The sequence below is a fragment of the Oryctolagus cuniculus genome, chromosome 3 (genome assembly GCF_964237555.1).
Source record: "Oryctolagus cuniculus chromosome 3, mOryCun1.1, whole genome shotgun sequence".
Classification (NCBI taxonomy): Eukaryota; Metazoa; Chordata; class Mammalia; order Lagomorpha; family Leporidae; genus Oryctolagus; species Oryctolagus cuniculus.
Genome location: NC_091434.1, coordinates 2037047 through 2064253, shown reverse-complemented (window position 1 = coordinate 2064253; position 27207 = coordinate 2037047). Strand labels below are relative to the sequence as shown.

Below are 27207 nucleotides of genomic sequence, written 5' to 3'. Positions count from 1 at the left end.
CCTCGACACGTGTGTATTTATACCTGTCCTGTGTTTTCTGAGGTTGTATCTCCCCGAAGTGCACTTGCTGATTTGGTTGACCTACTTTTGAATTATTTCTTGAGTAGTAAACCAGTTTGCATTTCCAGGGTTTGAGTGTGCCCACATCCTCAAATTTTCACCCAGTTTAGGTACCAACTTTTTTTTTGTCTTAATGGAAAGGATAGATGAGGAGGGAGCAGGTGTTTAGCCTAGCGGTGAAGATGTGTGTAACCCGCAGTGGGTGAGGTGTGGTTGAGATGTGTGTAACCTGCAGTGGGTGAGATGCGTGTAACCTGCAGTGGGTGAGATGTGTGTAACCCGCAGTGGGTGAGGTGTGGTTGAGATGTGTGTAACCCGCAGTGGGTGAGGTGTGGTTGAGATGTGTGTAACCCTCAGTGGGTGAGGTGTGGTTGAGATGTGTGTAACCTGCAGTGGGTGAGATGCGTGTAACCTGCAGTGGGTGAGATGCGTGTAACCCGCAGTGGGTGAGATGCGTGTAACCTGCAGTGGGTGAGATGCGTGTAACCCGCAGTGGGTGAGATGCGTGTAACCTGCAGTGGGTGAGATGCGTGTAACCCGCAGTGGGTGAGGTGTGGTTGAGATGCGTGTAACCCGCAGTGGGTGAGATGTGTGTAACCTGCAGTGGGTGAGGTGTGGTTGAGATGTGTGTAACCTGCAGTGGGTGAGATGCGTGTAACCTGCAGTGGGTGAGATGTGTGTAACCTTCAGTGGGGCGTGGGGGTTCGGTTCCCAACTCTGGCTCCTGACTCCAGCTTCCCAGCAACGCAGACCCTGGGAAGCAGTGGTGATGGCTCAGGTAGTGGGGTTCCTGCTACCCTCATGATTGAGCCCGAGTTTGTCCTGATCCCTGGCTCCAGCCCTGGCTGTTATGGGCACTTCGGAGGGTGAGCCACAGCCGGGAAGTCTCTGACTCTGTGTCTCTCTGCCTTTCAAAAAAAGGATAGTTAAAAGTTAGCTCATTGTAATTATTTGATCGTTGTTTTTTAAATATTTATATTTGAATCAATATTTGAATTAAGTAACCAATTAACTGTTTATATATAGATCAAATATATTTGAATTAACTGATAAACCAGTGTTGACATTTGCGTTAAGTCTGAGTTGATATTGAACTAAATACGTATTCGTTGCTTGTGTTTCTGCTTAGAAGAAGCCGGCCCTGCTGGCCAAGACAAGTCCGAGGCGTCCGAGAGTGCGGAAGTCCCTAACGGGCTTTCGTCCACCGTCAGGTGCGTGTCGGGGGTGAGCACGCGGGGGCCCTGCTGTGCTGCTCCCGCCGTGCCCGGGTTGCTACCTGATGCTTGAGCTGAGTTATCAGAACTGTTTCTACGAAGAAGAAGAACACTGTTTAATGTCATTTTCATGCACCTGATACTAGCCCTGAGGACCATTTCATAGATTGAGGAAAACTCAGTTACAGCTGAAGTGTGCTGTTTGCTTAGTGTTACTTGTGTGGTGCCTTGAAGTGGCTGCAGAGACAGGGTTGAAGGCTGGATGCTTGTACCCTGTGGGCCACAGGGGCGCTCCGTGCCCTGCAGAGTGGGCCCTCCGCGCCCTGCAGAGTGGGCCCTCACTGGCACAGCCGGCTCCGAGGGGGCGGGGCGGGGGCTGCAGGTTAGCGCTTGCCTTAGTCTGGGTCTCTGTGGTTTCCCTTGAAATGAGTGTTTCCTGTCACTTGTTTGCTTTCTTCCAACATGGGGTTTAGAAGAATTCCTCGGCCTGGGAGTGCAAGACCGGCGCCTCCCCGGGTCAGACGGCAAGACAGCGCGGAGGTGTTAGCGACTGACAGGTAAGGCTGTGCCGCCCGTGGGAGGGCCGAGCCTTGGCCTGCGCAGCAGAAGGTGCTGGGAAACTTGTGTAAGGATGAGGACGTGAGGGCTGGCCCTCGCCCCAGAGCTCGGAGCTCTGTGTCAAGTGAACCCCCAGGGCACGTAGGCAAACATCAGGCTGTGTGTCTTTGACCTCTTCATGGAAGACTTTCTTCTTTTCTTTCAAATATTTATTTATTTGAAAGGCAGAGTTACAGAGAGGTAGAGGCAGAGAGAGAGAGAGAGAGGTCTTCTATCTGCTGGTTCACTCCCCAAATGGCTGCAATGGCTGGAACTGCACTGATCCGAACCCAGGACCCTGGAGCTTCTTCCAGGTCTCCCGTGTGGGTGCAGGGCCCAAGGACTTGGCCATCTTCTACTGCTTTCCCAGGCCACAGCAGAGAGCTGGATCGGAAGTGGAGTGGCTGGGACTAGAACTGACACCCATATGGGATGCTGGCACTGCAGGTGGTATCTTTATGCCACAGCGCTGTCCCCACCACGGAAGACTTTCTAAGCATCAGAACAATGAAGAAAAACTAGGAAGAAGAGGGTTAAAGGTTTAATTGCAACATAAAAATAAAAGGTTGTGAAGCGTCCTGCCAGGCTGGGTCAGGGAGGCAGTTTTCAGGTGCAGTAGAGGCAGGCATTGGAGACGGCGTGCAGACAGCTGCACCCAGAGGCAGAGGCCAGCACGCACGCTCTGTGCACACACTTGTGCCCGCCTCCTGCGCCCTGACGGTGGGAACTGCACAGGCAAGAGCTGAAGGCAGGAGGGGCTGACGAGGAGCCTGTGGAGTGTTTGGCTCCGGGAGCCCGTGGTCAGGGCTCTGGTGCAGGGGGTCAGGTGCCTCAGGGAAGCTGGTGGCGAGCTGCAGTGGGCAGGCAACAGGGCCGAGAGCCCAGTGTGGCTGCAAGAGAGCCCTTGGATGGTGGTGCCCACAAGGGGGGACAGCGCTCCTGTGCCGGGCTACTGGACGCTGACTCACCAGGAATGGTGGTGGGGTGGGGGGGATAGTGGGTGCCTCAGTGAGGTGTGGGGCACAGACAGGGCCATGGCAGTGGCCGGGGCCAGGTGAGGGGCCCCGAGGAGCTGCTGTTGGAAGGGACGAGGTCTAGGGAGAGCCCGGGCTCACAGGACCACCAGTGCCACTCCTGCCATGAGGTTTGCCCCGTGGGAGAACAGGCCACCCCAGGTGGGGGCTGCAGCAACGCTGCTCTCAGATGGCCTGTGGGGAGACGGGCTCCAGAGCCTCTGTTCCCCAGGCCAGGCCGGCTGTGGGCGGCCGTGGTGGCAGCTGAGGGCGCCTGGGCCTGGAGGCTGTCCCCAGGGACGCGTTTCCCAGGCATCTGCCTCGGCTCCCGCCGGTCCCTGGGCAGCTGCAGGTGCACGGCGCTGATGAGAACTTGTGAGTGACACAGCGTGTCTCACGTGGGCTCCTTTCTTCCTGTGTAGGGCAGGGAGTGGCAAGACCGTCTCGAATGTGATCGTGGACTCGCAGAACTCCGACAACGGAGAGGACGAGCAGTTTGTGGTGGAAGCGGCCCCTCAGCTCTTGGAGATGTCGGAAATGGAGATGGTGAGTGCCGCAGCAGGGGCCTGGGAACCTGATCTTGAGAATTCGGCAAACCTGAATCTTCTTTTCTTCCTCTCCTGCTCAGGTACCAGCAACAGAACTTGAGGAAGACGAGAAGCATGGTGAGTTCTGATGCACGTGTGTGCATGCGTGTGCATGCGTGTGCATGTGCAGTGCCTCCCGCAGTGCACCTGCAGCTGTGTGCCAGGCTCTGGTCGGAAGCAGGCCAACAGCTGGTGGGCGGTGCTGGCCTGGACTCCTGGACTGGAAGTGGCCGCATCCAGACACCCATCGTGTGTGTCGAAGAACTTAACCTTAATCCCTTAGTGTCATCAAGTGCCTGGTTTTCCCAGGTGGGCTGTTTGCTTTCCTGGTGTGTCTGTGTGAGTCAGGATTCAAAGAAGGCCCTTCGTTGCAGCTGGTTCATGCGACTCGCCCATCTCTCAGCCTGTAGCCCTCTCCCCGGTGCTGTGTTCACACAGGAAGCATTGGCCGGCTTGCCCTTGACTCTCTCCCCGTTGGGTGCTGCTCATCATCTCTCTGGTGTCTTTGCCCGTTTTCTTCTCTGTGTCCTGCCAGTTCTTGATCAGCTTTTTGTCACTGAATGGAAATACGGAAGGCAGGCTACTGGGAAGGAGCTTTTTAGCTTCCACTTTGGGTGCTGAAAGTGGAAACATGGCGTGATGGCAGGCGTGTGTGTGTGTGTGTGTGTGTGTGGCGGAAGTCCAGGGCCCTCAGGCTTTGTAAGAATCTCAAGCCACCTGAGAGCTCACCCCCGGGTGACCCTGGATCTCCCTCTAGACCCCACCTCCTACGCCTCCTCACTCCCGCCGGTGTCACGCTGGGATCGGGCTCCCAGCGCGGGAGCCTCGGAGGGGACCAAGGACACTCAGCCACAGCAGTGGAAATAAGGAGGCTTGCAGTCCGGGTGTGGCGGGAGTGCATCTCGGACAGTGCTGGACAGTGCTGTGGTCACCGTGTGGGACTCTGCCCGTGGCCTTGGCCCAGGGCTGTTTATTCTTGGAGGGTTGGAGAGCAGAGACCCTGGGTCCCTCCCCCTCCCCCAGGCACAGCCCCTGCAGCAGAGGCAGGAACCGCTGGCTGCCTCTTCCCTCCCCTCCCCTCCCCTGAGTGACTGTCCCTGGCCCCTAGCAGGGCTCTGGGTGGTTTTTGTTGGTTTGTTTTTGTCTACAAGTATTTGAGGCCATGGATTTTAACTAGTTAGATGTGTTTTGTCTCATTCTATCTCAGCTTTTCTTAACTGGTGTTCAGCCTGCCTAGTGTTAACAGCGGGAGCCCACTTGCGTTACCTTGTGGGGACCGTGTGGCACATGCAGTAGACGTAGCGTCCTTGTTTTCTGATAGCACAGGACGGTTCAGGCTCACTATGTATTTGCTGCCCCTGGGTTGGTCGTTGTTTCTGGAAATTTTCACTGTGTGAACCCAGAATGTAGACACGTGTGTGTGTGTGCACATAGACATCACAGACATACATGTATGCATATAATGTGTCTTGAGCTCGTACAGTGTAGCAAGGCAGGGTTTTGCCTGTGTTCCTGGCTTTGCACCTGTGTCTCTGTCTGCTCCCAGCAGCCTCGGCTGTTGGTCTAATGTACCTGACAACGTGCACCAGGCAGTTCCGCCCGCCACTGCCAGCGCGTTGTGCCAGCAGGTGACTGATAATGCTTCAGATTTGTGCTGTGCGTCTGTTTGTCTTTTTGTCTTTAGGGTGTATTGCACTGGGGATGTACAAAGCATTACTCTGTTTTAAAGTTATGAAATAACTCTCTATTGGTGTGTGCTGGCCAATTTGGTATTATTGTTTATCTTGCTTTCAGTTTCTGGGCATTGGTGCTTTTAATTTTGTGTGTGGGTATATGACACGTACGCGTGGTTTTAGGGTCAAATGTACACAACACGGCCGTCTCACCTGTGTGAGAGCCCAGAGTGTGGCCTCTGCTCCATTCCTTAATGACATGGGTGCGTGCGGGTGCGTGTGCTCACGTGCCCTCGTGGCCACCCTGCTTCATTTTCAATGACTGTCTTTGCCGGTGCTTTGTGAAGCAGATGGGGCACCGGCCGTCCTGTCTCGCGGCCGCACGTGGCTCTGCAGTGATGCAGCCAGGCTGGTGTTGGCGCGTGCGTGGGTGGAGCGGTGTCTTGAGAAAGTGATTTTGCATGCGATGTTTACCCCGCCTAACAAAGGCGCTGGCGCCGTGCCGGGTTGAAGAGGAGGACCGGTGCTCAGCACGCTCGGGACGGCCCTGCGCTGGGTCCCGGCAGCCAGCTTTGCTCCTCCGGGCACGAGGAAAGGAATCGCGAGGAGCCTGTTTCCCTGCAGCGTCTCCTCCAGCAGCTGTTGGCTGTTCTGTTGGAGGCTGTCTTTTGTCAAATGGAAAGATTATTTGAAACTTTTCAGGCCAGCGCGTGGCTCACTTAGTTAATCCTCCACCTGTGGCGCCAGCATCCCATATGGGCACCGGGTTCTAGTCCCGGTCGGGGCGCCGGATTCTGTCCCAGTTGCCCCTCTTCCAGGCCAGCTCTCTGCTGTGGCCTGGGAGTGCAGTGGAGGATGGCCCAAGTGCTTGGGCCCTGCACCCCATGGGAGACCAGGAGAAGCACCTGGCTCCTGCCAGCGGATCAGCGCGGTGCGCCGGCCGTGGTGGCCATTTGGGGGATGAACCAACGGAAGGAAGACCTTTCTCTCTGTCTCTCTCTCTCACTGTCTAACTCTGCCTGTCAAATAAAAAAAAAAAAAAAAAGAAAATAAACTTTCCAGTATAGAAAAAGGGTACTAATTCAGCATTTCTGCCACTCTCCCCCATTAAAACAGCTTCTTAGTGAATAAACTGTAACGTGATTGTTTTCAACAGGTGGACTTGTGAAAAAAATCTTGGAGACGAAGAAAGATTATGAGAAGCTACAGCAGCCCCCCAGAGCCGGAGAGAAGGTACGGGGTCCTGCGTGTGCTGGTGAGGGCGCAGCCTGCTCCGAGCTCGCCCTGGGAAACCGACCGGTAATGCCTGTTCACAGGTGCAGTGCCACCCCTCCCCGGGATAGGAACAAGTGCCACCCCTCCCCGGGATACGAAGTGCTGGGCAGGCCCTTTCTTGGGGGGGGGGAGTCTGTGTCCTAGGCCACCCCTCCCCGGGATAGGAAGTGCCGGGCAGGCCCTTTCTTGGGGGGGGGGGGGAGTCTGTGTCCTAGGCCACCCCTCCCCGGGATAGAAGTGCCGGGCAGGCCCTTTCTTGGGGGGGTATCTGTGTCCTAGGCCACCCCTCCCCGGGATAGAAGTGCCGGGCAGGCCCTCTCTTGGGGGGGGGGTATCTGTGTCCTAGGTCACCCCTCCCCAGGATAGAAGTGCCGGGCAGGCCCTCTCTTGGGGGGGGGGGCATGTCTGTGTCCTAGGCCACCCCTCCCCGGGATAGAAGTGCCGGGCAGGCCCTTTCTGGGGGGGGAAGTCTGTGTCCTAGGCCACCCCTCCTCGGGATAGGAAGTGCCGGGCAGGCCCTTTCTGGGGTGGGGGCTGTTTCCATGTCCTAGGCCACCCCTCCCCGGGATAGAAACAAGTGCCACCCGTCCCCGGGATAGAAGTGCCGGGCAGGCCCTCTCTGTGGGGGAAGTCTGTGTCCTAGGCCACCCCTCCCCGGGATAGGAAGTGCCGGGCAGGCCCTCTCTGGGGTGGGGGCTGTTTCCATGTCCTAGGCCAGAGGTGGGGGCAGTGGCTGCTTCAGGAGCTCAGAGCCACGGGCCTGGTCTGCTGCGTCCGCTCCCTGCAGCCTTGGCCGCCCCTGCTCCCAGGCTCTGCTTGTAGAAGGCGGGACCGGGCTGCCTGCGAGACGCCAGGCGTTGTGTGAGCTGGCTGTCCAGCGGGTGCTCTGCTTGTGCCTGGCTCCTGGGGCCTCCTTACAGACGTGCGGCAGTGCCCGCGGGGGGGGGGTGCCTCGGGTGCCAGGGGAGGCTTGTCTTCAGTCACTTTGGATGAAGAGCAGGAAGTTTCTTGGCTAGTTTGCTTTGTCAGCCACAAATTCCAGTTTTATATATGAGGTTCTATGCATTTGTTTACACAGATATATGAGGTTCTATGCATTTGTTTACACAGAAGTTGCAGACGCCTGCACGCACACACGCACGCACGCACGCACCTCTGCCAGGTGAATCAGCACCTGCGTCTCTTGGGTGATTCCGCTTGGAACGCTGGGTCAGTGCTGAAGGTGCCCGGTGGCCTGAGGCTGCCGAGCTGAGGCTGGCACTAGAGGGCGCCCTTCCACCGCGGCCCGGACAGTGCCGCAGGCTGCCGCTGTCTTGCTGGGGAGCTGTCACTCATCCTGGTCCTTCCTCCTGCGTGGGGCTGTCCCCGCGGTGCTCGTGGGACCCCCGTGGAAACCTGGGTGTGCCCCTCCTGGCGTCAGCCTTGGTCTCCGCCTCCTGCGGCTTCCATTTTGAAGCTGTGATTTTATGTGGCACATGCTGGGACTGCTCGAGCGTCCTCGGCTGCTCCGCTGACCGGAGAATGAAGGGAAAATGTCCCTGTTTGCTGCGCCCTGACGGCCGCGATGGTGCGGCTGGTGAGGGCGGCCGAGCCAGCTGGGCCGGAACGTCAGGCGGCGTCCCTGTGGTTGTCACAGAAGCAAAAGCACGCGTGTGCTCTCACACCGTCCGATTGGCCAGATGCGCCCAGAACCCACCACAGTACGCTGGGACCGGGGACGCCACGTGCAGCAGCACGCCCGTAATCGCCGTGCCGCCACCTCATGCCCTGTGCAGCAGGTGGCTCAGGCTGAGAAAGGGCCAGCAAGAGCCCTGGGGGCGTGCTGAGACGGAGGACTGAGCCAAACGTCCCCAGGAGCGTGAGGGGCGTGGCTGCTCCGGGAAGGACCGAGACTGCCTTCCTGTGCCGAGACTGCCTTCCTGTGCCGCGGCCGTGCTAGCCCCCCCACTCCACCCCCACCCCCACCCCGGAGAGGAGATCAGGGCGCCGGTGCCACGACTCAGGAGAGCTGAAAGTCTCCCTCACGGCCGGGCAGGACGTGAACCCGGACCTCGGGTGTATTTTGGTGCCAAGTTCATAAAAAAATCTGCGTTTTCCAAGCCCTCTCGTTTGTGCAGCTGAGCCCTGTGTGAGCCTTGTGTGCTGCTGGCCGTGAGCGCGTGTTCACGCCTCTGCCTGCCACCCCGTGGGCTGCTGGCCTTTTTACTGTTCATTTGTGCGTCTAGTCACAAAACATGTCCTGTGTGTGCTATGGCTAGCGCATGCATTGCAGTTACGTGTCTGATGGAATCTGGTCCCCATGTTGCACAGGTTGTAAGTGTCCTCCCAGTCTGTCACTTGTCTGACTTTACGTCTTTGTATTATGAAACTTCCGTATTTTGATACAAAATTCTGTACACATTTTTCTCTTATCCAAAATGTCTGCCCTATCTTAATTTGTTGGTAGTCTGAATAGCTTTCTGTGACTGGGGTCGGGCCATGTGACTCCATGAGAAACCCGTGAGTGTGACTGGGGTTGGGCCATGTGACTCCATGAGAAACCCGTGAGTGTGACTGGGGTCGGGCCACGTGGCTCCATGGGAAGCCCCGGGAGTGTGACGGTCGGGCCGTGTGGCTCCGTGAGAAACCCGTGAGTGTGATGGAGTCGGGCCGCGTGGCTCCGTGGGAAGCCCCGGGAGTGTGACTGGGGTCAGGCCATGTGGCTCCGTGGGAAGCCCGGGAGTGTGATGGAGTCAGGCCGTGTGGCTCCATGGGAAGCCCGGGAGTGTGACGGTCGGGCCGCGTGGCTCCGTGGGAAGCCCGGGAGTGGGATGGTCGGGCGCGTGGCTCCGTGGGAAGCCCAGGAGTGTGACTAGGGTCGGGCCGTGTGGCTCCATGGGAAGCCCGGGAGTGTGACGGTCGGGAGTGTGGCTCCGTGGGAAGCCCAGGAGTGTGACGGTCGGGCCGTGTGGCTCCATGGGAAGCCCGGGAGTGTGACGGTCGGGCCGCGTGGCTCCATGGGAAGCCTGGGAGTGTGACGGTCAGGCTGCGTGGCTCCGGGAGTGTGATGGAGTTGCGTTAGGCTTCCTTCGGCTTGCAGCAGCTCTCGCTCTGCCGCTGTGTCTGCCTTCACCCCAGATCCCCCTCCCCACCCTGGGCAGGACCGGCCTGCTCGGTGCCTGCGACTCACCCTCCACGGGTGGCCCTCCATCGATGGCCCGATCCCTTCGTCTAGGGTCCAGGTCTCGGCTGGGCCCCCGGCCTCCCGGGGTGGTCAGACCACTGTAAGTGCAGACAGTCTGTTCCCAGCGCTCACACGGTGCAGCGGCAGCAGCTCCCGCCTCCTCTCCCCCTGCAGGACGCAGGCTCCCACACCCTCCCCCATGCCGGCCTCTCCTGTCCTTTCCTGTTCTCAGGCTGTCCGACCAGCTCAGCGTTTTGGACGGTTTGGTGCCATTTTTCTGTTTCTGCTGGAGTCAGTTTTGGTGCTTGCCATGCGGGCTGGTTAGAATCAAGCCCTGGAGCAGTAGCGGGCTCGCTGTGCTAGAGCGTGTTTTATCCCTGAGTCTGGAGGTGGCGGCCGGGTGGCGTTCTGCCTCATTCCTCCGCATCCTCGGCCTCCGGCCCGTAGGCCCCTCCTGGGCCAGCAGGGCAGCGCCAGCTCCAGCTCTCAGGACGGCGTTCCAGCCAGCGGCAAGGAGGAGGAGGGGAGGAGAGGCCTGGCCTTCCTCCAGGGTGTGTCAGACACTGCGACCGCTTCACTTGCATTGTGTCTGCCAGAGACCACGGTGAAGTCTGTTTGAGGCCCCCCTTCTATCTAAGGATAAGGGGTTCCGCTCCCCGCATGAGAGCCTGCCGCGTTTTCTCAGTGTTGGTGCGGCCAAGGGTAGGTGGAGGAGGCAGCCTGGCCGGCTGGGGGCTGCACCCGGGCCACCGCCGTCCTCTGTGCCACCACGGGAGGTCTGTCCGTCTGCTGTTTACACTGTGCGTGCAGACGTGTGAAACATGTCTCTAGGATTTTGAGAACACTCTATCTGAAGTTACGTTTCTCCTTTCTTCCAGAAATTTTTTTTTATTCCTTAGTGAGACTTTGAAAAAGGGGTTAAAAGAGAGACTTTCTCAAAGTTTCGACTTCCAGTTTTTAGATAATCATGTTTTGCTTTCGTTTTATTCTTCTGTTTTTCCTCTTTGTGTTTACTTTTTGAGCCTTTTGTGTAAAGCATTCAGCTCATTTTTTCCCTGGTCTTTGTCCTTTCAGGTTGGAGATTATACATCCCCTTTCAAGCATGGTTTAACCTTGACTTGTGCATGCCTTGACTATTAAATCAATATACTTAATTTTAATATGGAACTTGCAGACCCCGAGTGTTCACCTGGACGAGCTGCCTGGTGACTTCTCTAACATCTGGGGTCTTTTTTATGTTTTCAGGCATTGAGGTTTCTGAGACGTCTTACTGACAGTGACGCCCGACGCCACTGCTCGGGGTGCCGAGCTCCGCTGGGTCGCGTCAGCGGGCCAGGTGCGGGCGGAGCTGGTCGGCTCCTGCGTGGCCCTGGGTGCCGGCCGCCGTGCACCCTGGTGGACCTGCGGGAAGGCGGCTGAGGCGTGTGGCTCGCCGGTGTCTGTCGGACTGGCCCGTGCACACGCAGCACGGTGGCCGCTTCTGCTGTCTGTCTCAGGTCCAGGCCGCGCCGCGCTCTGCTCCCACGTGCATTTGGCGTGGCCGTGGTCTCGGCGTGTTCCGTTTTTGAGAAGGGAGTGTTTTTCAGAGCTAAGGAAATGCAGATTTGTGCTCTGGGCGTGCGTCCAGCCTGCCTTTGAAGCTGCGCTGGGAGGAGGGCCGTTCTTTCGCACTAAAGGAGTCGAGGACACGTCACAGAAATGTGTGTGAGGCGCGCTGCGTGCTTCCCCATATCCCGGCACTGGCGCTCTGCAGAGGCGAACGTTCCTTGTTAATGGGAAGAGCCTCGCTCTTGCCAGCATTTTTTTTCTTAGCTCCATTTCTGAAGAAGTTTTCACGGAGCCGTCTTACTGCAGTGTTTTTACTATGTAAGGGAAGGCGCCACGCGGAGGAGCGGCCGGCGGTTTGAAGCTTGCTTCCATGCTCCTCTTCCCACCTTTGTCTGCGTCAGCTGCTAGACGCTTCTCTTCGTTTTCGACCCGTTCTCCTCCAGCGCAGGCTCCTGACGCTGCTTCTGTGCGCGTCAGCTCTGTGTCCCCGGGGGACTCGGAGCCCTCGCTCCTGTGTGGCCTCTTTCCCCCGAGTTCAAGAAAGGCACCCGACCCACTCTTGCAGGCTGCGCCCGTGCGGGGGCTCCAAGCTCGCACGGACCCCTCTGCCCCGAGGACCTGGCAGGGCTGAACTTGACCTGCATGTCTGCTTAGCTGACAGGAAGCCATAACCAGGGCCCATGTGGCAGACAGATGTGGGCCGGGGTTGTGGGTGAGACTTAAAGCAGTGTTTATCTGGGGACACAGAACCCGGGTGTCTTCCAGTGCCTCTTGCTGGGTGAAATGACAAATGCAACCAGCTCATCACGTTTTAACGTGATTAAGTCGCTAAAACCGTGTGTGAAGGTCCGGGATTTCAGTCTGTATTTTATTTTGGTGATCTGAGTAGGTTGTCAGTATTTCTTCCCTTGGTCACTAGGGGGCGCAGTTTCACCACAAATACTCCACCCTCAGCCTCGCCACCAGAACTGTGGGTATGCACCCACAAAAATAGCCTCTGTTTGGATGTTTGTGGCCCCTGCATTGTGGTATGTTCTCTTGCGAGGAATATTGTTTCCATAGAAGCTGCTGTGAAGGGAGTAGAAGGGACGTAGGATGCAGGAATTCTGTACTGGGTGACCTCCGTAGCTAAGTCTGGGCACCCCTGACATTTATTTATTATTTTTAAATGCTTGTTTGTTTATTTTAATCTACTTGAAAGGCAAAGAGAGAGGGAGAGAGATCGCTTGCTTTTCCATCCTCTGGTTCACTCCCAGATGCTCAGAGCCAGGAGCCGGGCGCTCTCTGCGGGTGCCCGTGTGGGTGGCAGAGGCCCAGGCACCGAGTCGTGCTGCAGCAGGAAGCGGGATCTGGAGTGGAGTGGCGGGGGCTCCAGCTGGCCGCCAGCACGGGATGTGTCTCGGGATTTCAGCAGCTGCTGCACAACACCCACCCCTGAAGCTTTTGTTTGAATCGTGAGGGCTGTGGGGGGTGTGTTTGCAGGGACTTTGCTTTTGTTTTTAAGGAGGCAAGGTGGTACTTGTGTGTTCCCGAGGCAGATCTCTGAATGTAGTGCCTTGTATGCAGGCTGGAGGATTTAAGTTTTGGATATAAAATTAAATTGTTACCACATTATCTTATAAAAATCAGGCACCAATAGTGTCACTTAAAAATAATTATGGAGAGCTGGCATTGTGGTGTGGCGGGCGAAGCCAGCACCTGTGATGCCAGCATCCCACACGGACACTGGTTTATGTCCCAGCTGCTACACTTCAGATCCAGCTCCCTGCCAATGGCCCGGGAAAAGCGGCAGAAAATGACCCAAGTCATTGGGCCCCTGTCACCTGTGAGAGACCCAGAAGAAGCTCCTGGCTTCAGCCTGTCCCAGCCCCGTCCATTGTGGCCATCTGGGGAGACAACCAGTCAGATACGTGCATTGGAAGTAATATAGATCACAAGAATGATTTTGAAGCCATCGACATCACGTGGATATGAACTTCAAGAGGATAACTCTGAGATGGCCTTCCTGTGGACGAAGTTCACGGTGGGGGTAAAATATCAGGGTGCCTTGCCTGGCAGAGTGAGTCACACTCTGACCATGTGCACTGGGCTCCAGAAGCCATTTCCGAGTGGAACGTCCGTATCTTCTGTTTGCTGTGGTTGCTTGGAGTGAGGGCGTGTTCCCCAGCGGATGAAGAAGGGTTGATGAGGCTGGGAACCCAGGCGGAGCTCTCTGGGCAGAAGTGGGTGGAGAAATCCAGGAGCTTCCTGTGCACGGTGGCAGCCTCCGCTGGGCTCTGGGCCTGGGCAGGAGGGTCTGGTGTCACGTGGACCCTCATGTGGAACAGGCTGTGAAGTGCTTGGACAGTGACCTGTGAGATGTCAGGTTAACAGGTACTGAGAGCCAGGGTGGGGGAGGAGCGGAGGGCCTGCGTGGTGGGGCATTGGTTAGGCTGGGGCAGGATGCGTTTGAGTCCCGGCTGTTCCGCTGCTGATCCAGCTTCCTGTTCTGCACTGGGAAGGCAGCAGGTGGGGGCCCAACTGCTTGGGCCCCTGCCACCCTTGCAGGAGGCCTGGATGGGGCTCCTGGCTCCTGGCTTCAGCCTGGCCGAGGCCTGACTGTTGCAAATATTTGGGGAGTGAGCCAGTAGATGGAAGATCTCTTCCTGTCTCTCCCTTTCTCTCTGTTGCTCTGCCTTTCAAACAAACAAATTAAATAAAAAGGGAGGGCAGCGCTGTGGCGCAGCAGGGTCAGCTGCCATGGGTTCCACCTGAGTCCCAGCTGCTCCACTTCCGGTCCACTCCCTGCTAATGCGCCTAGGAGAGCAGCAGCTGATGGCCCAGGACACCTGCCACCCATTGAGACCCCCAGGTGGAGCTCCTGGCTGCTGGCCTCCACTTGGCCCAGTTAGGCTGTTGCAGCCATTTGGGGAGTGAACCAGTGAGTGAAAGATGCCTCTTTCTGTCTCTCGCTAACTGCTCTTCAAGTAAATGAATGTTTATTTCTTTAAAGAATGTCGTAGGTACAAAGCGGGCCTGTGCCAGGTGTGCGTGTGGTTTGTCCTGGCTCCTCTGGGGACCTGCTTTCCTGGAGAGAGCGTGGTGTGACAGCCCCGGGCTGAGCCTGGCCTGGGGCTGAGGAGGTCGATGCCTGATCCTTCTGAGGCCTGCGCTCCAGAGCTGGCTGCGCGCTGTCCCCCGGCTCCACGCAGGCCACAGCCCCGGCTCCACGCAGGCCACGGAGCCGGAGCTGCCACATCACCACGCAGGCCACGGAGCCGGAGCTGCCTCGCCAGCACGAGGGCGGCCGTGGCCGAGCGCCTGTGTCCAGAGCTGGGATCGTCCTGGCCTCCGTGCTGCGTTGTCTTCACTTTCAGGAAAGGTTGATTTCGTGGAACTCTGGGACTCGTGCTTCCTTCCGCCCTGCCGTAGAACACGCTCATTTGTGCTGCGGGTTTGAGTGAGAAACGCGTCTGTGTTTCTAGCCCCATCTCTTTATCCTCCCTGTCCGCTCAGCCTCCAGGGAAGACCTGCTGCTGGACGCGCAGGGCAGCGCTGAACAAGCTCGGTTTTCCTGGGCTTTTCATTTCTTTCCGTTTTTTAAAGATGCGTTTATTTGAAAGACAGAGTTATGGAGAGAGAGATTGATCTTCTATCTGCTGGTTCACCCCCCAAGTGACTGCATCAGTCAGGGCTGGGCCAGGCCGAAGCCAGGAGCCAGGAGCTTCATCCGGTCTCCCACGTGGGTGCAGGGGCCCGAGCACTTGGGCCATCCTCCAGGGCTTTCCCAGGCCACAGCAGGGAGCTGGATCAGAAGTGGAGCAGCCAGGTGCTGTAGGCGGTGGTTGAAGCGGCCGTGCCACAGTGCCGGCTGTGCCACAGTGCCGGCTGTGCCGCAGTGCCGGCCCCCTGAGTTTTTAGTCCGTGTGGGTAGAAGAGTCTCGGGGTGCTCTTGGGTGGAGCGTGGCACGGCTGTGTGACTGCGGAGGACAGAACCCTGCCCGTGAAGGCTCAAGTCCCTGTTTACAGCAAGGCTGCGTGTGTGTCGTTTCCATGTTGCAGTCAGCAGGGTTCCCTGGCCAGAGACTCTGAGCTACCTGTCGTGGCTGGTCAAGGTCAAGCCTCCCGAGGGTGCTTGTCTCAGGGGGAGGGGCTTGCACTGGGTCAGGTGGTACTCTCTGTAAGCCCCTTAAAGACAGTAAGAGACGGTAAGGTGGAAGTGTTTACTGTAGGCTCGCTGTTACTGCCTTACAAGTAAGATGCGCCCTGTGAGCCCGCCCTGGGGGTGGCTGGAGTCAGAGTTGGCCGTGTCGGCTTTCGGGACGCAGACGTGTTTCTGGATGTCCATATCTGGCACTGGGCAGGCGTGCAGGCAGCTACTTCTCCACACGTAGTCCAGGTTTGCCAGAGTGGCTCCTCCCGTGTCCTGTGCACCTGCCCATCGCTCTGTGAGCCCCTCCTCACCGGCTGACTGGTCTCCTGCCGTCCCTGCCCAGACGTGTCCCCTGGTCCTTTTGGTGGAGCGTGGGGGTGCTGTGTCTCCCGGCCCCCTCGGTGAGCATCCGTGTGTGTGGGATTGCGTGTGCACACAGACACGTGCACGCCAGTGTTTCTGCGTCTCACGGCAGCACCATGGGCTTCGTCCTCCCCCCCCCCCCGTCTGTTGGGAACCCCTCTCCAGTGAGGGGAGACCTGGCTCACGGGAGCCGTGGTGTACTGGCCTGAGGACCCCCACTGCCGCTGTTGGCCTCACCCAGGGGCTGCTCACCTCAGAGGGTCACCCGTGTCTCACCCCTGCCCCTCCATGTTGCCTTCGGCCTGGACCTGCCTCATCCGCCCGCCCCCTCTGACCCCCACCCTCCACGTGGTGCAGGTGGCCCCTGCTTGCCTGCTTCATGGTTCTGGAGGGGGAGGGGAGGCAGGGCCAGGGGTGCAGGCCAGGATCTCTCACTTCCCGCTCGTGGCCAGCCTGCTCCTGGACGTAGGCAGGTGGTTGTTCACTGTGGAAGAGCTGAATGTCGTCGCTAATGGTACAGAAGTCACGAGAGAAAGGGGCATTGGAAGGGAACGGGCGGTAGGGCACAAGGGGGCAGCTGCCAGGAGGAACAGGCAAAGGCGTAAAGCCGTGTGCGTTTAGGGCCGTCACAGACGTTGTTCACGCTGTTCAGAGAGGAGGACCGGCTCGGGAGGTGCTGCCCCCGGCGGGCTTGGCGGCCGCGCGGCACTGGGGAGTGGGCACAGCTCTCCGCCTGTGTGGTTTTCTGCTGCGGTTTGGACAGTGACACAGGTTTCTTTTTTTTTATGAATAAACTTATTTTTTAATTCCATTTCCCACAGCCTTTAAAACATTTCAGTTTCTGTTTTATTTGAAAGGCAGAGAGACAGAGCTCTTCCATCCACTGGTTCACTCCCCAAACGCCGGCACAGCCAGGACTGGGCCAGGCAGAAGCCAGGAGCCTGGAACTCAGTCTGAGTCTTCGATGTGTGTGGCAGGGACCCGAGCGCCTGAGCCACAGCCTGGAGGTGCCGTCTTCCAGGACACTCAGCGGGAAGCTGGCCTGGAAGTGGAGTCCCAGCGCTCGGCCCGGGCACGCCGAGGGAGGCATCAAGCAGCGAGCGGCTCCTCCGTGCAGACTCCCAAGCCACGCGCCATGGAGGTGCCGTTCGGTCGCTTTCGGACTAAGTTACTGCGCGTGGAACAGGCGCGTCCCTTAGAGGCGCTTGGTGCTTTGGTGACGAGTAGGACCCTTAGCCTGCCGTGAGTCTGCGCAGAAATGGGCTTCGTGTCCCCGGTACCAAGGGGCTCAGGCGTTGGCGGTGCTGTGGACAGCAAAGGGCTCTCTGTCTCTCTCTCTCAATGCAATAACGACAAAAAGTCATCCTACAAGTAGAGCAAGAAAAAGCACGTGGTTGTTGAGAGGCGGAGTCAGGGTTGCCGCAGACCTCTGCCCCTCTCGGTGCCAGCGGCGAGAGCGGTTGCCGATGCGTTTGGACAGGATTCATGCTGTGTGTGTCATCTCACGCGTGAAAGTAATGGAGGGGCGCCCACCCATGCGGTTCACAGGCTCAACAAATAGTGTTCTGGGTTTTTCTTAGGAAAAGCAGATAAGGGGCCGGGATCGTGCAGCAGGCTGGCTGTCTCCTGCAACCCGGCATCCCATGTGAGCACCGGTCTGTGTCCCGGCCGCTCCACTTCTGATTCAGCTCCCTGCTAGAGTGCCTGGGGAAGCAGCGGGCGATGGAAGAAAGTGCTCGGGCCCCTGCACCCACGTGGGGGACCCTGATGGAGTTTCAGGCTCCTGGCTTTGTCCTGGCTCAGCCCCGGCCCTTGCTGCCGTTATGGGGGGTGAACCAGCAGATGGAAGATCCTTCTCTCTCTATCTCTTCCTCTCTCTCTGTTCCTCTACCTTTCAAATAAATAAATAAATCTTAAAAACAAAACAGGAGAAACAGATAAAGTAGACACCACACCGAAGCCCCTTTCCATGCCAGAGGCGAGGTGTGAGGTAGGCCTGTGCCGTCCCACAGAGCAGCCGCTCGTCCCGACAGCTGCGTGTCCGCGCAGGAGCACCCTGTCCCTGTAAATACACCCAGGCCACGGGCCTCGGGGGAGCGGCACAAATACCTGGTGGTGATTTTTGTGTTGCTTACTGCAACAGTATTTTAGATATATTTGACTTAATCAAAGTCATTGGTGGGGCCGGCAATGTGGCATAGCAAGTTAAGTCACTGCCTGTGGCACCGGCATCCCATGTGGGTGCCGGTTTGAGACCCGGCTGCTCCACTTCTGATCCAGCTCTCTGCCACGACCTGGGAGGGCAGTGGAGGATGGCCCAAGTCCTTGGGCCCCTGCTCCCACGTGGGAGACCTGGAGGGGCCTCCTGGCTAAAAGAAGTCATTGAAATTAGCCACGCCCTTTCTAGTTTCATAAAGTAAGAAGGCAGTGGAAGGCGGGCACGAGGTAGGTGGCTCACACACTTCTCTGGGGGCGTCGGCGTGGATGGATGGATGAGCTCCGAGCCCCGGCGCCGGGGAAGCGTCTAGAACAGAGTCACTGGCAGTGCCAGGGACGCAGAGGCCCTGACTGGATCCCCAGCAGTCGGCTTTATGTTAAAATAACAGCAGTAAGGACCGGGGTCCAAGGGAGTGCCGGTTTGCGCAGGCGCGTTTTCCTTTTCCTTCTCTGTGCTCTGCTTTGATGGCCGAGCTCCTGAGTCGTAACTGGTCAGTCTTCTCAGCTTTTCCTTCCAGGGCCGGTACTTCCTGTGTGTTAGCTAGGATGTCCTCGGCGAGGTCACAGAGGTATTTTTCCTGTAAAAGTTCAAGCTTTCTTTTGACAGTTACGCGCTCGGTCCCCCTGGAGTCGGCTTTCCGTCTCTGGGCGGAGAGCAGAGTGGTCGCCCCTCCCGCGTGGGTGCCCGTCTCCTCGTGCCCACGCCCGGGGCCTTCCTGTGTGCTCTCTGGGAGGGCTCAGGTGATGGCGTTGTCGGCTGCGGGAGCTGGGCTCGGGTTTGTGGCCGCTCAGCTGTGCCTGGCGCAGAAGCACCCATGGACAGTGTGTAGCTCGGGCGTGGGGCTGGATCCGGTCAAGCGCTCCTAGTGACTGTGGGCACTGAAATGTGAGTTCTGTCCAGCGCTTGCGTTCACAGGATATTACCGTTTGAGCACTCGCCGGCCATCTGTAGACGTGATAGCCATTCCCAGCCCACGGGCTGTGCCAGGGTCGGCCTGTGCTCTGCCTGGAGCTGCTCCGTGAGGCCTGTGTCTGCCGTCTCAGCTCTGGGGGCTCCAGGACGTTCGGGGAAAGACACACTTGAAAGGTGACGCGCATTTCCACGACGGCTTGGAAGCACGTGCTGGTCCTTTCTATGTAAATATTGTAGCCCGTCTGGATGCCAGCAAAACCCTCCTGGGTGTAGTCGGTGTGTTAGTGACTGAGACTGTCTCCATTTATTTAAGCCCTCTTTGTATTTTAAGATTTATTTGGGAGCCGGCGCCGTGGCTCAATAGGCTAATCCTCCACCTTGCGGCGCCGGCACACCGGGTTCTAGTCCCGGTTGGGGCGCCGGATTCTGTCCCAGTCGCCCCTCTTCCAGGCCAGCTCTCTGCTGTGGCCAGGGAGTGCAGAGGAGGATGGCCCAGGTGCTTGGGTCCTGCACCCCATGGGAGACCAGGAAAAGCACCTGGCTCCTGGCTCCTGCCAGGATCAGCGCGGTGTGCCGGCTGCAGCGGCGGCCATTGGAGGGTGAACCAACGGCAAAGGAAGACCTTTCTCTCTCTGTCTCTCTCTCACTGTCCACTCTGCCTGTCAAAAAAAAAAAAAAAAAAAAAAAAAAAAAAAAAAAGATTTATTTGAAAGAGCACCAGAGAGGGAGGGACGAGAGAGAGAGAGCGAGAGCGAGCGAGCGAGCATGCACGCGCTTCCATCCACTGGTTCACTCCCCAGATGATTGCAACAACCAGGGCTGGGCCAGGCTGAAGCCAGGAGCCGGCAGCTCCGTGCAGGTCTCCCACCCGCGTGGCAGGAGCACGAGAACTGGGCCGTCTCTGCGGCTGCCTGGATGCGTTAGCCTGGACTGGACGCTCCACGCGGGTGCTGGCGGGGACTGGACTGGACTGGACACTCCACGCGGGTGCTGGCGGGGACTGGACTGGACGCTCTACGCGGGTGCTGGTGGGGACTGGACTCGACTCTGACGCGGGTGCTGGCGGGGACTGGACTGGACACTCCACGCGGGTGCTGGCGGGGACCGGACTGGACGCTCCACGTGGGTGCTGGCGGGGACTGGACTGGACGCTCTACGCGGGTGCTGGTGGGGACTGGACTCGACTCTGACGCGGGTGCTGGCGGGGACTGGACTGGACACTCCACGCGGGTGCTGGCGGGGACTGGACTGGACACTCCACGCGGGTGCTGGCGGGGACTGGACTGGACGCTCCACGCTGGTGCTGGCGGCGACTGGACTCGACTCTGATGTGGGTGCTGGCGGGGACTGGACTGGATGCTCCACGCGGGTGCTGGCGGGGACTGGACTCGACTCTGACGCAGGTGCTGGCGGGGACCGGACTGGACTCTGATGTGGGTGCTGGCGGGGACTGGACTGGACGCTCTACGCGGGTGCTGGTGGGGACTGGACTCGACTCTGACGCGGGTGCTGGCGGGGACTGGACTGGACACTCCACGCGGGTGCTGGCGGGGACTGGACTGGACACTCCACGCGGGTGCTGGCGGGGACTGGACTGGACGCTCCACGCTGGTGCTGGCGGCGACTGGACTCGACTCTGATGTGGGTGCTGGCGGGGACTGGACTGGATGCTCCACGCGGGTGCTGGCGGGGACTGGACTCGACTCTGACGCAGGTGCTGGCGGGGACTGGACTCGACTGATGTGGGTGCTGGCGTCTCCAGCAGTGGCTTGACTCCCCCGGCTGGCCCCCAGTAAATGATCCTAGGGTGTGCGTGTGTGGTTTGTTCACGTCTTGTGCATGTTTTTATCTGTAGTTTAGTCTGTTGTAAATTGCTTTGTAGTCGCTGCTGGTGGGTGGAAATGCTGTGGGCTCACCCCGTTCCCTTGTTTAAAGAATGCGTCTGTTGCTGCTTTTTGTTTGCTGTGCTGTAAGCCAGCACACGGTCAGCAGCGCTGCCGGGGGCTTAGTGAGGTGACAGCATGGCGGGGTGAGGGGGTGTGGTTGTTGTCGCCATTGGCGGCTGGGCCTCGGGAGGGTGGGCGGCAGGCGGGGCGCGGCGCGGCGTGGTGGTTCTGTCTCCTCCTCTCTCGCTGTCCGGCCGCTGCGGCTTGGCCTGCATGCGTGGGCATGGCAGTGATGATGGTGGACAACCTGCTTCCCTCCCGGCTTTGGATGGGGTGCTTCTAGAATTTCCCTTCTGTTATTAAGCGACTCAGCAGGAGAACGGTCTGTTTCTCCGGCTAGTATAGGGCCTTGTTGTGAGTGTGTGTTGCGTTTGAGATGATCCTGTTATGTTTCTTCTTTACGTAACTAATGGCGTGTGCAGTTTCTCTGATATTGAATTCTCCTTACGTTCATGGGGTCAGCCCAGCATTGCTGTGATTTGTGCTTTGTGTCTGCTGTTGGAGTCTGGTTGTGAATTAGTGCCCCCATCGACATTTGAGTGAAGTGGGCTGTGGCTTCCTTTCCCTTGCGTGGCCCTTGTCTTGATTTACTGGCAGAGTTCAGAGTGCACTGAGTGTGGGGCTCTCCCCCCCTTTCTCTGAAAGCCTGAAGCTGCTGCCTCTCTCTTGGTTACCCGTTGTTTCCTTTCTGTTGATAGCTCCGCTTCTGTTCATGTCCTACCTGCTGTGTTTCCCTTTTTCAGTTTCTTCAGTTGGAAACTGTTATTTGTCTTTGCATAGAACGTTTATTTATTTATTTGGAAGAGTGTCAGAGAGAGAGAGAAGGCTCCCCTATCTGCTGGCTCACTCCCCACATGCCTGCAGCAGGCTGGGCCAGGCAGAAGCCAGGAGCCGGGCGCTCCATCTGGGTCTCCCATGTGGGTGCAGGGGCCCAGCACTCGGGTCCTCCTCCATCGCCTCTCAGGTGCACCAGCAAGAAGCTAGGTCGTGGCCGGTGCCGCGGCTCACTAGGCTAATCCTCCGCCTTGCGGCGCCGGCATACCGGGTTCTAGTCCCGGTCGGGGCGCCGGATTCTGTCCCGGTTGCCCCTCTTCCAGGCCAGCTCTCTGCTGTGGCCTGGGAGTGCAGTGGAGGATGGCCCAAGTGCTTGGGCCCTGCACCCCATGGGAGACCAGGATAAGTACCTGGCTCCTGCCATCGGATCAGCGCGGTGCGCCGGCTGCGGCGGCCATTGGAGGGTGAACCAACGGCAAAGGAAGACCTTTCTCTCTGTCTCTCTCTCTCTCACTGTCCACTCTGCCTGTCAAAACAAAAACAAAAACAAAGAAGCTAGGTTGTAAGTGGAGGGGCCGGGACTCATCCCGCACTGCGGTGGGATGCGGCCTCCAGTGGCTGTCCTACCTGCTGCCCCTCAGTGCCTGCCTCCTCTTTAGGTTTTTTTTTTTTTTCCTCCTAATGAATGCATGTTTTAGGACTAATGGCTATGTCTTTCTTTGTTCTTCTTTTTCAAAATGTTTTAGTTATTTTAGTTCCTTTGCTTTCCCATATAAGCTTTGGGGCCGTCCCTTCTGTAGCTGGGCTTTTGATAGGATCCGTGTTTAGCCTGTGTTTCCATTTGGGAAGAGCTGGTGTGTTTTTCACGTTGAGTTTTCCTTTTCCACCTGTCACTGTCCGTGTGCTCATTGCCAGTAGAGAGAAACCCAAGGATTTTGTACATTTATGTTTTTTTTTTTAAGATTTATTTATTTATTTGAAAGTCAGAGTTACACAAAGAGAGGAGAGGCAGAGAGAGAGAGAGAGAGAGAGAGAGAGAGAGAGGTCTTCCATCCAATGGTTCACTCCCCAGTTGGCCGCAACTGCTGGAGCTGTGCCAATCAGGAGCCAGGAGCTTCTTCCAGGTCTCCTGCAGGGGCCCAAGCACTTGGGCATCTTCCACTGCTTTCCCAGGCCACAGCAGAGAGCTGGATGGGAAGAGGAGCAGCCGGGTCTTGAACCAGCGCCCATATGGGATGCCGGCTCTGCAGGCCAGGGCGTTAATCTGCTGCACCTCAGCACCGGCCCCATTTATGTTTCTATTGTCTCTTGCAGTCTTACTGAGCTTGCCTGCTAGGTTTGTAAGTTTTACCTTTCATTTCTAATCCCATTTATTTAATATTTCCTATGTGTCAGACGTTATGCCAAGGCTTTCCTTGTACTTGCCCAAGCTAGTAAGTGGTGGAGCCAGGTTCCTGATAAATCAGTCGTTTGTGTACTGACAAATACTGTCAGCGCCTCCGGACACAGCTCACGGCCCGACCAGCGTCAGAAGTCAGGCGCGAGAGCGTGCTCAGCTCGTCCTGCAGGTGGGCGGGGCAAGGGCATCTCAGCCAGTCCAGGCCGGGGTGTCCTGGGAGGGCGCCCCGAGGAAACAGTGTCAGTGTTCCCAGAAAACATCTCCCTGTTGCTGATTCTTGCCAGCTTCTGTCAGCTTTGGAATTCGGAGATGTATGTGACAAGAGGGGCTCTCTGGGAGCCCAGGACGCCTGGCCCACGCCCAGCGGCACCTGGCCCACGCCCAGGACGCCTGGCCCACGCCCAGTGATACTCCCCAGCCCTCTCTGCACCCTTCCTCCTTCACCTGGGGCTGGCGGCGTGCCCCGCCCCCCCTGCGACCTCCCAGACCAGCCGCCCCCTGTGCAGCCTGATGCTGGTCCTTCGAGGGGCCGTAGCCTTGCCCTCTGCCCACTCCGTCCCTTGCTGTCCATGCGCCAGTTCCCTCTGTCTTGTGCCTCTTCCTCCTCCCTGCTGGCAGTGTGGGTTCCGTCCCTGGGGATGGAAGGCAGTGCGGGGCCAGGCCTCCCTCCTGCTGCTCCTGTCACCAAGCTCTGCTGTCCGCTAGCCGGGAACTGGAGTCTGAACCTGCAGACGAGTTCCAGGCACAGGCTGAGCCCTGTGTCCTTGGAGAAGGAAGGCCTGGCCTGCATCTCCCGTCCACCCAAGGTCTCCCACCCAGCGCTGTGGGGTGCCGCCCTGGCACGTCGAGCCCGGGGCTGAGGCCCCTTCCTGTGCCCTGGCCCTCCCAGCGCTGTGGGGTGCCGCCCTGGCGCGTCGAGCCCGGGGCTGAGGGCCCTTCCTGTGCCCTGACCCTCCCAGCGCTGTGGGGGTGCCGCCCTGGCGCGTCGAGCCCGGGGCTGAGGCCCCTTCCTGTGCCCTGGCCCTAGGAGAAGTCGCTCGTCTTCGAGTCGGCGTGGAGGAAGGAGAAGGACATTGTTTGCAAGGAGATGGAGAAGCTCCGCGTGTCCATCCAGACCCTGTGCAGGAGCGCCCTCCCCCTGGGCAAGATCATGGACTACCTGCAGGAGGACGTGGACGCCATGCAGAGTGAGCTGCAGCTGTGGCGCGGGGAGAGCCGGCAGCACGCGCAGGCCCTGCAGGAGGAGCAGAGGTGAGGCGGGGAGGGGGCTCTGTAGGGGGAGCAGGGATGGGGTGGGATGGTAGGACTAGGGGAGAGCAGGGGGGCAGTCTGGGGGTCCTGCTGCTGCCCCAGGAGCCTGGGCAGTTCGCCCTGAAGTCGCTGCCTGTGGCTGCGGCTGAGCCAGTGTCGCGCTCTGGCCCTCAGTGAGCCTTCTCTGTGGCAATCAGAGAAGATCTGGCGTTCGTGTGGCTGTGCAGAGTGGATTCAGACGTTAGCAAATACCAAGGACTTGGCGTTTTCCCCCATGCTTTGCCAGAACCCCCAAAGGGTAACTGTTCAAAATTTGACAATATTTTATTGTAAGATTTATTAAGGCAGAGTTACAGAGACAGAGAGATGGATCTCCCACCCACTGTTCACCCCCAAGGTGGCCACAGCGGCAGGGCTGGGCCAGGCCAGGGTAGGGAGCCTGGGACTCCATCCGGGTCTCCCAGGTGAGTGCAGGGGCCAGGCTCTTGGGCGCCTTCCACTGCTTTCCCAGGAGCGTTAGTGGGGGCCGGGTTGGAAGTGGGGAGCCGGGACTCCGACCCGTGCTCGTCACACATGCAGGCATCACAGGCGGTGGCGTAACTTGGCTGCGCTGCCTCACCGGCCCTGTTTTTATCTTTCACTCTGAAAATGCAGATAAGCCCATTTAAAACTGACTGCAAAAGAATGTAGGCAGTGAGAGTGAGCTGCGCTCCAGGGAGGTGTTTGATGGTGAGTCTGGGTGCCCGGAGCCCTGTCAGCTGTGGGGTGTCTGCGGAACACGCGCTGGATCCGCCTCCAAGTCTCTGCCGTCAGTCGTGCGGTTGGAAAGTCCTGCTCTTTGTTGCTGGTCTGCCTGGTCCTGAAGGTTCCCTGAAGTTCTGAACGTGCAGCACCGGGGCGGTCGGGGAGCACAGGGCCCCGGAGCAGCACCGGCCCGCACTCCTGCCTCTGGTGAGGGTGCTGGGAAGCCTCCCGACCTCCTCCTCGCCAAGCCGGCTTTGTGCAGAGAGCGCGGTCGGGAGCGAGTGTCCCTTGTTGGATCTTAGCTTGTATTTGTGTTACAAGAGTTGCAAAGCTAAAGGCAAAGGTTAATTTTGACTTTCCCAAGTGTATTCTGGACTTGCCCCAGTCCTCAGTCCGACACCTAGGCAGCGTCTTGAGCGGCGAGCCGGCGGTGCCTGTGAGGTCCCTCCTGGTCCGGCGAGGAGCGGCCGGGCCGGGCCGTGGTCGCCGTGCTGCTGGCCTCCTGGCTGGGCCCGGGGCCCTTGTGCGTCCCTGGTTCCAGGGCTGCCAGCCCATCCTGGAGAAGCGGCGGCTTGTCTCCCGTGCGACCCGTCCCCACTTTGTGGTCCGAGAGGTGGCAGTTAGCCAGGCTGAGCGACCTGCTCCTTCGAGGCTTTGCCTTTCTGGGTGGAACGAGCGGCCGTGTGGGTGTCACCGGGCAGCTGGTGGAGAGCGAGGCGCGGCGCCGCTGAGCCCGGTGTTGTTTTCCGCCAGCATCACCGACGCGGCCGTGGAGCCCCTGAAGGCGGAGCTGGCGGAGCTGGAGCAGCTGATTAGGGAGCAGCAGGACAAGATCTGTGCCGTGAAGGCCAGCGTCCTCAGGAACGAGGAGAAGATCCGGAAGATGATCCGCAGCATCACCCTGAGCTCACAGAAGGCCAGCGCCTAGACGGCTCCGAGCAGCAGGCGGGCGTCCCGGCGCGTGCCAGCCCCACGCCGCCCGGCGCCAGAGCCGTCGGTGCCGGATCGCCGAGCGGCCAGGTTTGCAGGCCCGCAAACCTGAGTTCCTGCTGGAGCTTGCTGCCGCGGTGAGTGACGGCTGTGATGGGCGCAGCCAGGAAACCCGAGCAGACGGTGCAAACAGAAGGTGGCCGACTCCGAATAAATTCCATTTTCAGTTCGTCCGGCGTCTTTGGAAGGCTTCATTTCAGCCGGTGCCCTTCAGGCTGCGGTCGGTGGCCGCGCGCGCGTGCGTTCACCTCGCCGCTTCGTGTCGGCCTCGCACGTGGTGTTCTGAGCAGCCCCCGTTGCCCTCCAAGTCCGTAGATTTTAAAAGAGATGTCGCCGTGGCCTTTGTGGACACGGGCCGTGAGGGTGTCGGAGGCGTCCTGCTCACTGTCGTCAGCGCTCTGGCCAGGGTTCCCCGGAGGCTGCTCCTGTGGCCCCTGGGGTCCCTGGCCTCCGCACACGCGGGTCTTTCCCGAGATGCACTGGCAGGTTCCTTCCAGGCAGCCTAGGCAGCACCGCTCAGGAAAGCGTGGGTGCTGTTTGCACGGTGTGTTGGTGTTAGCGTTTCTTTGGAATTGTTTTTTAAAGGAAAGTTTATTGTTTTTCTTTTCTAAACACGGTTGTGTTCTAGTTTTTCATTTACATGAACCGCTGTGAATAACCCCGACGGCGTTACTGTCTGGAGCTGTCTGCTGCCGGCACTTCGCGTCGAGAGACTGTTCATCACGCACGCGGCGACGCCAGTGTCGCGGAGGCGGTTTTGTGTGCTTAAGGATTAGCGTGAGTGGCACAGCTCGGTCGGCCTCAGGGCAGGCCGCACGGCAAACGCTTTGCCAAGGTGGCGCGCTACTCCCCGAGCCGGCGACGGCGGGAGCTCCCTGGAGCGCACCGGCGAATTCGGGGGAGGATTCGCCGCCTGCCCGCCCCGTCTGTCGTCGCCTCTGTTCTGAGCCCCACGCGGGCCCCGTGCTCCGGGAAGATGCTGCCCATGTGAACCTGTACATGCGATAGGATTTGTGTGCGCAGAACACACACACGTTGTGAGTAAATTTTGTATGTAGTCTATCAAATTGTATCATAAGATTTATTTTCCTTTTATACAGAAATCATTAAACAATCATATTTTTCTACAAGTACGGATTGTGCAGTTCCGTTCACTGGCGGAAGAACACGGGCATCTGGGTTCTGATTTTCCCACGTGTGGGTTTCCCTTGAAAACACTCAGGGAGGTGCCTGTTTCGGGTGCTGTGACGCCCTGTTCCGTACGAACTGGGGGTCACCGGACGCGTGAGCGCTGCCGGGGGTTTCCGATGCCTGTGCGGGCCCTGAGCCGTACGCGGGGGCGTGTGCA

The 27207-nt window shown here is 58.6% G+C and overlaps 1 protein-coding gene across 23 annotated transcripts in view; it reads left to right on the top strand.

Moving 5' to 3' along the window:
- The window catches only part of TRAF3IP1 (TRAF3 interacting protein 1), a 64544-nt gene extending 37555 nt beyond the window's left edge, over positions 1-26989 (top strand). For 10 of the 23 annotated variants that reach the window (XM_070069963.1, XM_070069952.1, XM_070069949.1 and 7 more), the window contains 7 exons: positions 1190-1271; positions 1748-1831; positions 3307-3430; positions 3513-3549; positions 6301-6443; positions 23902-24125; positions 25623-26989. In XM_070069963.1, the coding sequence (XP_069926064.1) occupies positions 1190-1271; positions 1748-1831; positions 3307-3430; positions 3513-3549; positions 6301-6443; positions 23902-24125; positions 25623-25797 (869 nt within the window). In that variant the 3' untranslated portion in view covers positions 25798-26989. The other 13 variants (XM_070069950.1, XM_070069948.1, XM_070069946.1 and 10 more) reach the window with 5 other exon arrangements.
- The last annotated feature ends 218 nt before the right edge of the window (positions 26990-27207 follow it).